The 12,603-nt window shown below is 35.8% G+C and overlaps 1 protein-coding gene across 4 annotated transcripts in view; it reads left to right on the top strand.

Moving 5' to 3' along the window:
* The window catches only part of CKAP5 (cytoskeleton associated protein 5), a 95,441-nt gene that overhangs the window by 33,506 nt on the left and 49,332 nt on the right, over positions 1-12,603 (top strand). For all 4 annotated transcript variants that reach the window (XM_045557966.1, XM_045557962.1, XM_045557963.1 and 1 more), the window contains exons 3-8: positions 561-754; positions 2,202-2,408; positions 5,360-5,531; positions 6,409-6,541; positions 6,787-6,887; positions 8,632-8,745. In XM_045557966.1, the coding sequence (XP_045413922.1) occupies positions 561-754; positions 2,202-2,408; positions 5,360-5,531; positions 6,409-6,541; positions 6,787-6,887; positions 8,632-8,745 (921 nt within the window). The remainder of the gene's footprint in view (positions 1-560; positions 755-2,201; positions 2,409-5,359; positions 5,532-6,408; positions 6,542-6,786; positions 6,888-8,631; positions 8,746-12,603) is intronic.

The raw sequence follows: 12,603 nt of genomic DNA, 5'->3' as shown, positions 1-12,603 counted from the left end.
GTTTTTAGCCAGGTGTGGTGGCTTGTGCCTGTAGTCCCAGCTAGTTGGGAGACTGAAGCAGGAGGATTGCTTGAACCCAGGAGTGCAAGTTCAGCCTGAGCACTATAACAAGACCCTGTCTCTTAATAAAAAATTAATGTTATTGATTAAAGATATATAGTATAGTAGAAAGCTGCCTAATGATTACACAAATACAACTGAAAAACAGCATATACTTTGGAGTTTGGGCAGTTTCACCAGAGTGATTTCTCATATTTGAGCTGTCATATCTTTAATGCCATATTATAAAGAAGTAATAACTAACACTTGGATACAAAGTGAGATGCATTTATAATGGTCTGTTAAGAATTTTAGGTGGCCTTGGCAGAACATCATAAATATTAAACATTGATAAGAAATTTATTAGCTAGTCTTTTTTGAAAACTGTCTGAATTTCTTAAACTCATTTTTTGTTTCCAATCATGGGGTCCTTTATTTAAATTACCTGGGTATTCATTTTTACTCCCCCCCAAAATTAAAAGTAGATGGTAATATCATTAAATTTATTACTTTTCTTTTAGCTGTGGAAAGCAAGGTTAAATGGGTATGAAGAGGCCCTGAAGATCTTCCAGAAAATAAAGGATGAAAAGAGCCCAGAATGGTCCAAATATTTAGGATTGATCAAAAAATTTGTCACTGATTCCAATGCAGTGGTTCAATTGAAAGGATTAGAAGCTGCACTTGTTTATGTTGAGAATGCGCATGTAGCAGGAAAGTAAGTAGTTTCTTTCCAATTATTCTGGCAAAAACCCCTGTCTGGTGCTACATGAATTATGTATCTTTGTAGATCACTGTCCTTAGTTATTAGCAGTTTTAGAATATATTAATTTTCTTATTTTTACAATTCCTTGATACTTGTTTTTCATTCAGTCTTGATCTGTTCTCAGAAGTCTAAATGGTACATGAGACCTTTAAAGAGAAGTAAATTAGAAATCACATCTTCAGGTTTTTACTGTAAGGTTTGATGAGCAAGTGGTTTTCCTTTTAAGCTTTTTGTATGTGAATTATTCTGAACTAAAAGGAAAAGTCTTTAGTAACTTCTAAAAGAAACTGAGAGGCTGTCAATAAAGGAATTGCCAGAGTTTCACTGAAGATATTTGGGCATTACAAAAAACTAAATTTTTTACAAGGGCTCTCAGCTAGATGATCTTAGAGTCACATCTTTCTCCCTGTGGTCATTAGGCATTTTTATCTCCTAGGAGAGGTAATGCTAACTAAACAACCTTTGTGACTCCCATTCTGTTTGATTTGATCTATGGATGACAGCAGTTTCTAGTCACCCCACTCTCCCATATCTCATAGACCTGATTTTTCTAACTATCTTTTATGTCATTGAAAAGAACCCTCCATACCCCCCCCCAAAGTTGAGACCCTTGACTTAATTGCACAAGAAATATGCTTACTTCAAAGATTATACCAATAAAGGTAATCATTAATATGACAGTTTGGTTAACCAGCATCACTGGATTTCCTTTGCCATTAGTGAAACCATTGCTTTTTTATTTCATTTTTCTTCTGATACCAGAAACTCTTTTTTGACAAATTCTGCATATAATCCCAATGCAGTCAGTTCCACTAGTTCCCAGTAAGTACAGGTTTTATTTAATTTAAAAGAGACTCAAAGCAATAAAGTTACTATAAAGTCTTTCCAAGGAGTCAAGAGCAGTCATTTGTTATTAAAGGTGTATATCTGTTCCCTCTGTGAAGCAATTCTCTAGTTCTAAGAAGTGTTTAAAATGACTTGAAAAAAAATTTATTTAAAGCAAGCATTCTGTAATCTTACTTTTGTAAAATATATTTGTATATCCATATTTGCATGTGTGTGTATACACATATATACACACATGCTTAGAGAAAGGTCTGGAAGGATGAATATCAAAAAGTTGAAAATTTTCTCTGGATGGTGAAATTTCAAGGAATTTTTTCCTGCTTTGAATTTTCTACATTATAAACATTTATGAACTGACATTATGTCTGGTGTGACATATCTTAAACTTTCATGGTTTGGGTAGTGTTTTTAATGTTTGTGAATATAAAAAATTAAAGACTCATTTACTGTATTTCTAAGCATTTATAAAAGTACTTGTACATCCCCTTTCTGTGACCTTTTCCCAATTCTTTCCACTAAAGTGTGGCTTTTTCCTTTATAATACATATTACAGAACCACAGGCGAAGTTGTGTCAGGTGTTGTAAGTAAAGTGTTCAACCAACCTAAAGCCAAAGCCAAGGAGCTAGGCATAGAGATTTGTCTCATGTACGTAGAGATTGAGAAAGGAGAGGCTGTGCAAGAAGAACTTCTGAAAGGCCTGGACAATAAAAACCCCAAGATCGTAGTAGCCTGTATAGAGACACTGAGGAAAGCCTTAAGGTAAGACTTTCTTTTTGCTTTAGTTCTTTGAACTAGAGTATCTCAGTTAAGTTTGGATTCCTGATTTAAACAGAAATGGAAACTGCTGAATTTGACTTGGCATGCCACAATAATTAAGAAAGTGACCTGGAAAAGGAAAGTCATTCCTCAAGTGTGGCACCTCATATTGAGTAATTTTAGCCTTCAAGTGTGTTGTTTAGTTATTTTATCTAAATCCCTTCCTAATGAAGATGAGCAGAGAATATTTCTGATTTGTTCTCAGAGTAAGAATTGACCTTTGGGTAGAAAAGCACTCCTCAGAGTATGTAAGCAGCTTTTTTTTTTTTTTTTTTTTGTTATCCTCAAGTATGGACTTACATTCTTTTAAATATTGGCTATAGACAGTTTCCTGGCTAAAGCAAACCTTTATTTAGGTGCCTTTTTAGTAAAGTAGAAGCAAATGTTATATGCCTTTAAACAGAAGCATAGCAACAGCAAATAGAAAATAACTTTTACTCTTATGTAATAAGTTATTTTCAACCCTAGAATTTCTTGTTGTTTGGCAATGAAATTTTTCATGAATGAAATCTGTTTCAGGAACAAGTGGCTGTAATTTGCTGTGGAAATCTAAATTAGACAAATCACTAGTTTGTTCAGATTTGGCAATCCTTCTAATCTGATATCCTGTTCCCAATACTATCCACATGAGATACTTCAGAAAGCAACTATAGTGAGATCCTAATGGAGTGAAGATCATCCCAAATCAACTCTCTTGTGATTTTGTATATGACCTATATCTTGAAAAAAAAGTTTCCTTTGGTGTTTATTTTATGTGAAAGTATAAAAACTCTTGAACTGCCTTTGATTTATAAGTCTTTTATATTGTCTTTTGCTTTAATAATGTTCTTTTGTAAAATTTGACTTTCACTTAGATTATTGTGTGATCAGTTTTTTCCTTGTTTCTACCCTATTATGGGCACATGTTTTTGTGAGTGGTAAATAGTATGTTCATTCTTTCATCTTAGAAATTCAGTGAATTCACTTAGTTATCAGGACTGTGCTTGTAGTAATGTCTTAATAAAAGTATATATTGTACTATAATCTTTTACCTTTAAATTAGAATTTTCTAGTGTGGAATGCTATAAAACTCTGGTTATTTCATTTTTAAGCTAACTGGGAGAATAAGGGTAGGAAAAAAAACAAGTTAGGTATACCTTTTTGTGTTTTCCTTATAAATGTTGTTATTTAGGCCTGGTGCGGTGGCTCATGCCTGTAATCCTAGCACTCTGGGAGGCCAACGTGGGAGGATTGCTTCGGCCAGGAGTTCCAGACCAGCCAGAGCAGGAGCAAGACCCCATCTCGACAAAAAAATAGGAAAAATTAGCTGTCCCAGCTACTCAGGAGGCTGAGGCAGGAGAATTGCTTGAACCTAGGAGTTTGAGGTTTCATTGAGCTGTGATGACGCCACTTCACTCTAGCTGGGGCTAGAAATAAAAAAAAAATTGTTATTTAGTCTCATCCCTGTGTGGTTCTTTATTTGTCCTAAAGCATTTCAGAATCTATAGTGGAACTAGTTGCTCTCTGGGACCCTCAGCTGCTCTATCCTAGGTTCCAGAGCCTCCTAAAGCTTTGTTAGTGATAGCTTTGGGTGACCAGAAATATTCTGTGGCACCTAAAACAGGCTTCGAGAAACCTTTTGTCTTTTCTATAGTAATGTTTAGTATCAAAATTAGGTTTGTTTAATTAAGGTGTCTATTTTCCATGTGGACTTGCTCCATCTGTTTTTTTTCTTAAAGAAGTAGGTGCCAGGATAGAGAAATGAAAAAGAATCAGATGAAACAATAGTAATGTAAAGGAAGATTGAAGAGATCACAAAAGTTAGGTTCTTCAAGCACCATGTTAAATATCCTTAAAGCAAAATAGTTTATTATCACTATAATTTCTTATTTTTCCTTTAGTCTTAAAGGTTAGCTGGGCTAAGTTAAAATGTTCTTTTCTAATATAAAGAGCATTTAAAAGGAAATCTTAGAGATCATATGGTTTATTTTCATATCATGATATCTATAATTAAACTGTATCACATTGCCAGGTGTCTTATTAAAAATCCCTTTCTAGGGAAAGTATTTTCATAGTCTCCTTTAATCTGTTGGAGTATGTCAGTAGCTATTACTGAATAATTTTGTTGCATCGGTGCACGTGAGATAAATTTGTGCATGTTAGATAATAGGTAAACAATGTATTTGGGTTCTATTATTCACACAGAATTTCAGTGTTCTTTCATAACTAAATCCTTCCTGCTCCAGAGTTGATATTCTGAAATGTTAGTAGCAATATCAGACAGCTAAAATTGGTCATTTGGGAACTTAAAAATATAATATATGACAGATATATAAGGTTAAATATGCTAGCTTTTTAAAAGAAGTCAGAATACAACTATTTTCCGCAAGGAAAACTGAAATTAATCGAGACTTAAGTTGCTCGGAGTTACAGTGTGATAGCTACAAAGTTGGGAATGAAACTTACTCTGTCAGGATTTCTGATCTAGCCAGTTGATTGAATTACCTTAATTACAGGAACTATTAAGAGTTTATTAACAGCAGATTTCACTCATCTAAACATTTATAAACTAATTTGTTTACAGTTTTAAGCTTATTTTATATATATATATTTTTTAAGACATTATATGTGTTGGTCCTATATGGATTTGAATTATTTCTACTCTGGTTACCTAGAAAGTTAGTTTTAAAATGGTAATATTATTTTGGGCCCCAGACATTAAATAATATTCTTTGAAGAATGACACCTAAATATGTATGTGGTTATGAGTTCCTTTGCTGCCTTAAAAAAACTCAATTTATGTAATTCTTTTAATATATAGGTATGGAACAATGTTTGAATGAATGAATAAAAGCTAATGCTATACCCAAGCACATTGTTTATTGACAGTTTTTCCTCCAATTTTTTACTTCTAGTGAATTTGGTTCCAAAATCATCTTGCTTAAGCCAATTATCAAAGTGTTGCCAAAGCTCTTTGAGTCTCGAGAGAAAGCTATTCGAGATGAAGCCAAACTAATTGCTGTGGAGATTTACAGATGGATTCGGGATGCTCTGAGACCCCCATTACAAAATATAAATTCTGTCCAGGTGAGGCATAAAGTTTTCTGGGTGCTTTTACATAAGGTTAATATGAAAATATTTTCTTCCTGTCATTGATATTCTGTCCTTACACATAATTATTTTTCATTCTTAATTTTGAAATCAGTTGATTTTTCTGAGCATAGTTAACTTCATCTGCTGTTACTTTGTCCTTCAAATTAAATACTATGTATTCAGTGATTCTAGTGTGCTATGTTAAACTATAGCAGTTTAAAAACCTCTTTATTATAATTGTAATGGGTGGCAGGATTTACTATCTGTTTGGACGAAATGCATTCTGTATGGCTTTCATCACAATTGATTTTGCAGTTACAATTGGTTTTCAAATGTTGCAACTATATCTGAATTCACAAACTAATGAGTGTCTTAAAAAGTGGATTTTATTCTTTCTTAGTACTTAGAAATACATGTTCTGTATAGTAAATATGAGTCTGTTTGATGTATGCTACAAAATATATACAATTTAAATTTATCTTGTTTGCTCTGTTAGAGCCACATAAATAAGAAATTGGGTCCTGATATGTTAGCAAATATAAGTATTAACAATGTTCTCTAGGAAGGTTAAGGCGGGAGGATCGCTTAAGCCCAGGAGTTGGAGACCAGCCTGGGCAATAGCGAGACCTCATCTCTACAAAACATTTAAATTAGCCGCGTGTGGTGGTGCGTGCCTGTAGTCCCAGCTACTCAGGAGGCTAGGGTAGGAGGATCGCTTGAGCCCAGAGTTTGAGGCGATAGTGCACTACGATTGCGCCACTGTTCTCCAGGCTGGGTGACGGAGCGAGACTCTATCTCAAAAAGAAAAAACAATTGTTCTCTAATGGTGGAAAGGTAGATATGTTTTAAAAATATTTTATGATGTTTGCAGTTGAAAGAACTAGAAGAAGAATGGGTCAGACTGCCAACAGGTGCTCCTAAACCTAGCCGGTTTCTTCGTTCCCAACAAGAACTAGAAGCTAAATTGGAACAGCAACAGTCTGCTGGTGGAGATGCTGAGGGAGGTAAGCCAATTTTATACACTGGTTTTTGTAAAAACTAGCAAGAACTGGTGCTGCCACAAGAATTTGTGTTCACTAGGCATATTTTGTAGGACTGCCTTTAGTAAACTGTAAGTTGCATGTAGCATTAATAACTCTGATCCCTTCTCTATTAAGATGTCACCAGGGTTGTGAAAGGACTGATAACTATTTGATCAGTAAAACCATTCCGTTTGTTTTTAAGGTTTGTTTTATTTTTCTCCTTGAAGGTGGTGATGATAGTGATGAGGTGCCGCAGATAGATGCTTATGAGCTTTTGGAAGCAGTAGAAATTCTTTCCAAACTTCCCAAAGACTTTTATGACAAAATTGTAAGTAATAGTTACACTTCTTTCATTTATTTCTTTTTAACTAATTACTTGAAAAGAATTAGAGAATGCTCTGCTGAGCCATTGCTTGGTTCTTTCCCTTCCCCCCATATCTTCCCTAGTAGAGTGAACTAGTTGCTTCTTCCTCTTTGTTCCCGTACTACTTCATACGTACATGTATTATAGCACATTTTTTAAACATGTTTTGCCAAAGACCAGAACATTATTGTTGACTGACTTTTCCTCATTTTCTCTCAGGTTTTACCTTTAAATATGTATCAAATTCATCCCCTTTTCTCTATCCCCACTGCCACTACTTTGTCCCAAGTTTTCTTGATCTTAACACTGTTGACATTTTTGGTCAGATAATTCTTTGTTTTGGCGGGGCTGTCCTGTGGTTTGTAGGATATTTAGCTGCATCTCTAGCTTTTACCTGCAAGGTGTCAATACCATCCCCCTGAGTCATAATAATCAAAAATGTCTCCAGACACTGCCAAATGTTCTCTAGGAGACAAAATTGTCCCTAGCTGAGAAACATCATCTCTTGCCTTACATACTGCAGTGGTCTTCTTACAAGACTCCCTGTCTCTGCTGTTGCCTCCTTCCCATCATTCTTCACAATGTAATTAGAGGTGTTATTTTTGAAAACGCAAATCTTCCCATATTAAAACTTGAATAAAGTCTTCAGTGGCTTCCATGGATCTTAAGATAATGTCTAGAATCATTCTGTGACCATTGAGGCCTCTGTTGGTACCTTTGGGGCCCCCACTTACCTTCCAGCCACATCTTTAATTGCTGTCTCTCCATACTCCAGTCATACTGGACTTCTCCCAGTAACAAATGCACCACAATTTTTTTAAAGCAGTAGGCCTTAACATATGCTGTTCTTTCTGCTTATAACATTTTCTCCTGCCATTCATCTAGTAATACCTCTTCATCCTCCAGATCTTACTTAAGTGTCACTTTTTAGGGGAGATCCTATTTTACTGCCTAAACTGAGTTAAGTCCTCTTGCTCCATTACCAAAGCATCTGGTACTTATCCTTTCATGGTGGTCACATTAGTTATTTATTGAAGATTTTCCTAGCTCTGCTATCAGCAACTTGAGTGTCCTGTTAACTTCTGATTAACAAATAAATATTTGAAATTGAATTGAACTATAATCTCCAGGGTGGTGAGTTTCTTATCTTCTTTGTATCCCCAGTTTTTTCAAATAGTGGGTATTCAAATTGTTGAATGATTGATCTCTAGTGAGGCATATTTTACTTTATGGCCGTAAAGCAAAGGGATTAGCATTATATCCACAATTTGGAAAACTAACCTCCAAGATTAGAACAATTTGGGTTGTTGGTTATCTGATTGTTTTATTCTGGTCTTTTTAATGTTGTCAGTGTAGAAATTCCTTTCCTGTAATTATGCCAATGTGAGATGGGCTAGAAATGCTTTCTCTTAGTGTTTTCTGTTTAACACCTGTTTACTAATATTTTCCTAGAAAATGAGAATGAAAAGTCTATGGCATTCTGTTTACTTTTACTGAAATCTTATGAAAATATTTTTTATATATGAACAAAAACTTAAAAATGTTCTGACTGCACAGCTTTATAATTTTTGTTGTTTAATTAACTTCAGAAAATTTCTGAAAGCAAACAAAAAATTATAGATGTTTGAATTAGTAGAGTGCAAGAAATAGACTTTTACTCTGCTCTTTTATATTCTGTTTTACAAATGACTCATATTTTGTTTTGTAGGAGGCAAAAAAATGGCAAGAGAGAAAAGAGGCTCTGGAGGCTGTGGAAGTACTAGTGAAAAATCCCAAACTGGAAGCTGGTGATTATGCAGATTTAGTAAAAGCACTAAAAAAGGTATATATAAGGACTTTCAACATTGATATTGGAACAACAGACTAAGATGTTGAATTTTTCATCAGTCATTTTTTGTATTATAAATACTTTACTATTTAAGGAATACTATTGATGGTATTTGAATTACAGGCATACAGTGTTAAAGGATTATTTAAAATTATTGTCCTAGGTTAGTTTGGTTTTCAATCTTTATCACTTTGACCTTAAGTATGCTATTGGATGACTTCTGTAAACCTCAAGAAAAAGAGGGCCTTGCTGATCTAGAACCAAATGTTCCAGTTTTATAATTCTGTAGGATGAGGTATTTAAATTAGCTATATTTAACTGGATTAAAAAATTTGAAGAGGTTTTTTTCAGTAGCTAGCAAATAATACCAAACACTGAATTGTATTAGTGTGCAAAGCAAAGGGTGTCGGGATATGTGGTCAATTATAAAGAAGGCAAGTACTAAAAATAAACATTTTTAGAAAATACTCCCTTCTTCGTATTGCTTAGGTCCAAGCAAGTTAAATGCTGCTGGTGAATATATTTTTATTTAGTGACTTTTTACAAAATCTGAAAATACAGATCAAACACTGTGGATATATTAATGATTACAGAGCTTAAGAACAAACTCTGAAGGAATCTTAAATACAGCAAGACTGAAAACTTTTTGTTTGCTTCCTCAGTCTGAAATTACAGAGGATTAGAATGGTGGAGGGAGGAAGTTAATCTTTTATTATATGCATATGTATGGTGATTCTCATTTTTTTTGGTAGTTATGTTCTATAAAGTTGCCAAGAGCACTAAATTAATGAATACTGAACCATTTCTTCTAGAGGAAATACAGGGTCAGGGTCCTGCGACCCTCTGATCACAACATTTTCATCAATACATAACCTTGTTTTATTCTGTTCAAAGATACCTTATTTAATATGTATTGTTGATTCATTAACATTGAACTCATGGTCAACAGCACTATAACTCATGCCTGAATGAAGCTTTTCTAACAGCCTTTTTGCACTAGACACATTTCAACGCTACTCTTGGGGGCCATTTTAAACAGGGAAAGCACCAACAAAATGCACAAAAATGCAAAAAACATGGCACTAAATAGACCATGAAAAAGATAGTATCAGAGCTGAAACAAGAAGGCAGAGTGTTACCTTGTTCCCCCTCAGCTGGGAATGTGGATATCAGACAACTCAAAATTTTCGCAGCCCTGTACTTTTGTCTGTGAATGACCAGGAAAGTACCATGAGTATTGATTTTGGGGTTATAAATAAGTTTTAACAAGTAGGTGAATTCACAAATATGGATCTGTGAATAATGAGGATCGACTGTATTTTCTAATAGTTAGCGTTCCTATGCTTCCTCCAGTGGAACTTCGAGGCAGGGATATAATTTGTCAGATCTTGGTTCAGGCATCAGTTTTCCATCTTGGTGAGCCACAGACTCACGTAAGACTAATTAAGAGGGAATTGCCCTGAGGGAAAAGGGTTTTACCAACCTGGAGCCTGGGAGAAAAGAATGGGAAGGAGAAGAAGGGTAGAGGGCACTGAGACAGGGGAAATGAGATTCCAGTGGCTTTCGAAGAGCTTCAGATTCTTTGTCAATTCTTCCAGCATGTAATTTTTATTAGGAATCTTAATACTCTGTCACTGAATTCTTTTTTTTTTTTTTTTTTGAGACAGAATCTCACTTTGTTGCCCAGGCTAGAGTGAGTGCTGTGGCATCAGCCTAGCTCACAGTGACCTCAAACTCCTGGGCTCAAGCAATCCTTCTGCCTCAGCCTCCCAAGTAGTTGGGACTACAGGCATGTACCACCATGCCCGGCTAATTTTTTCTATATAGATTTTTAGTTGTCAAGATAATTTCTTTCTATTTTTAGTAGAGACAGGGTCTGGCTCTTGCTCAGGCTGGTCTCAAACTCCTGACCTCGAGCAATCCACCCGCCTCGGCCTCCCAGAGTGCTAGGATTACAGGTGTGAGCCACCGCGCCCAGCCTGTCACTGAATTCATGATGTGTCAAACAAAACCTTGTATTTTTCCTTATTAATATTATGTTTTCTACACATATTAGCTTTTCAAATAAAGACAGTCTGTGATTTCCATTGACATCATGAATTGTGTATTATATACAGAGAGAAGGTCATGGATTTTACATTTGGGTAGACCGTGGATTTCCAAGAGACCTAGGGTAGCAGTAGAAACTTCTTTCCCTTTTCATATGCTGAGGTGGGGGAAAATCAATCAAAAAGACACAAACAAGTAAAAAGAAACTTAATTTTGTGGCTAAAATATTTAAAGCAATGAAAAGTTAACTGCAAGGCCGGGCGTGGTGGCTCACGCCTGTAATTCTAGCACTCTGGGAGGCTGAGGCGGGAGGATCACTCCAGGTCAGGAGTTCGAGACCAGCCTGAGCAAGAGCCAGACCCATGTCTCTACTAAAAATAGAAAGAAATTATCTGGCCAACTAAAAATCTATATAGAAAAAATTAGCCGGGCATGGTGGTGCATGCCTGTAGTCCCAGCTACTCGGGAGGCTGAGGCAGTAGGATTGCTTGAGCCCAGGAGTTTGAGGTCGCTGTGAGCTAAGCTGATGCCACAGCACTCTAGCCCCTGCAACAGAGTGAGACTCTGTCTCCAAAAAAATAAAAAAATTAAAAAAGAAAAGTTAACTGCAGTTATAAAAATTAGAAACATGACTTTTTTATACTTGATTTTAGTCATGTACACATAATACATAAATTTCATATTATGTTGACTTCATAGAGACATATCAAAAATGGGGAAATGGAAGAAAGAATGAGATTGAAAATAGGATACAGACTTATCCCTTTTCCTTCCATAATAGTCCTCTTCTTTGTGTTGTCTAAATCAAGTAATCTCATTAATTTCCCAGTTTTTTCCTTTAGTGCAAATAGTAAAGAAGTATTCATTTTGAAATTCCTTATGGTATTCCTGAAATTATTTGTTAAACTGTCTTCTTTTTCGTTATTACCTGACGTAGCTAATTCTGTGGGCTTTCCTATTCTCACAGATTATACTTCTTTCTCCTGCTCACTCCATAGCTTTTTTTGTTGTTTTTTTTTTTTTTTTGAGACAGCGTCGCCCTTTTGCCCTGGCTAAAGTGCCGTGGCATCAGCCTAGCTCACAGCAACCTCAAACTCCTGGGCTCAAGCGTGCCTCAGCCTCCCGAGTAGCTGGGACCACAGACATGGGCCACCATGCCCGGCTAATTTTTTCTATATATTTTTAGTTGTCCAGATAATTTCTTTCTATTTTTTTAGTAGAGATGGGGTCTCACTCTTGCTCAGTCTGATCTCGAACTCCTGAGCTCAAACGATCCGCTTGCTTCAGCCTCTCAGAGTGCTAGGATTACAGGCGTGAGCCACCGCGCCTGGCCCACTCCATAGCTTTTTGACTTTGTCAACTGCCTATGGTCATTTATTGATAACTATATTGTCTTTTTTTGTTTGTTTTTTTGAGACAGAGTCTTTCTCTGTCACCCCAGCTAAAGTGCAGTGGCGTCATCATAACTTATAGCAACCTTAAACTCCTGGGCTCGAGATCCTCCTGCCTCAGCTTCCTGAGTAGCTGGTACTACAGGCACACGCCATTATGCCTAGCTAATTTTTCTATTGTTTGTAGAGACAGGGTCTCACGCTTGCTCAGTCTGGTCTCAAACTCCTGCTAGTGATCCTCTCACCTCGGCTTCCCAGAGTGTTAGGATTACAAGTGTGAGCCACTGCGCCCAGCCTGATATATATATATATGTATTTTAATCTTTAGATTAAGACTTGAATTTTTTCACTTGTTCTTTCTACTTTTTTCTCCCTTAATTATTGCTTTTATTCATCCATAGTTTTCTGAACA

The sequence above is a fragment of the Lemur catta genome, chromosome 7 (genome assembly GCF_020740605.2).
Source record: "Lemur catta isolate mLemCat1 chromosome 7, mLemCat1.pri, whole genome shotgun sequence".
In the NCBI taxonomy this organism is placed as follows: Eukaryota; Metazoa; Chordata; class Mammalia; order Primates; family Lemuridae; genus Lemur; species Lemur catta.
This window is presented reverse-complemented; position numbering and strand designations above follow the sequence as displayed.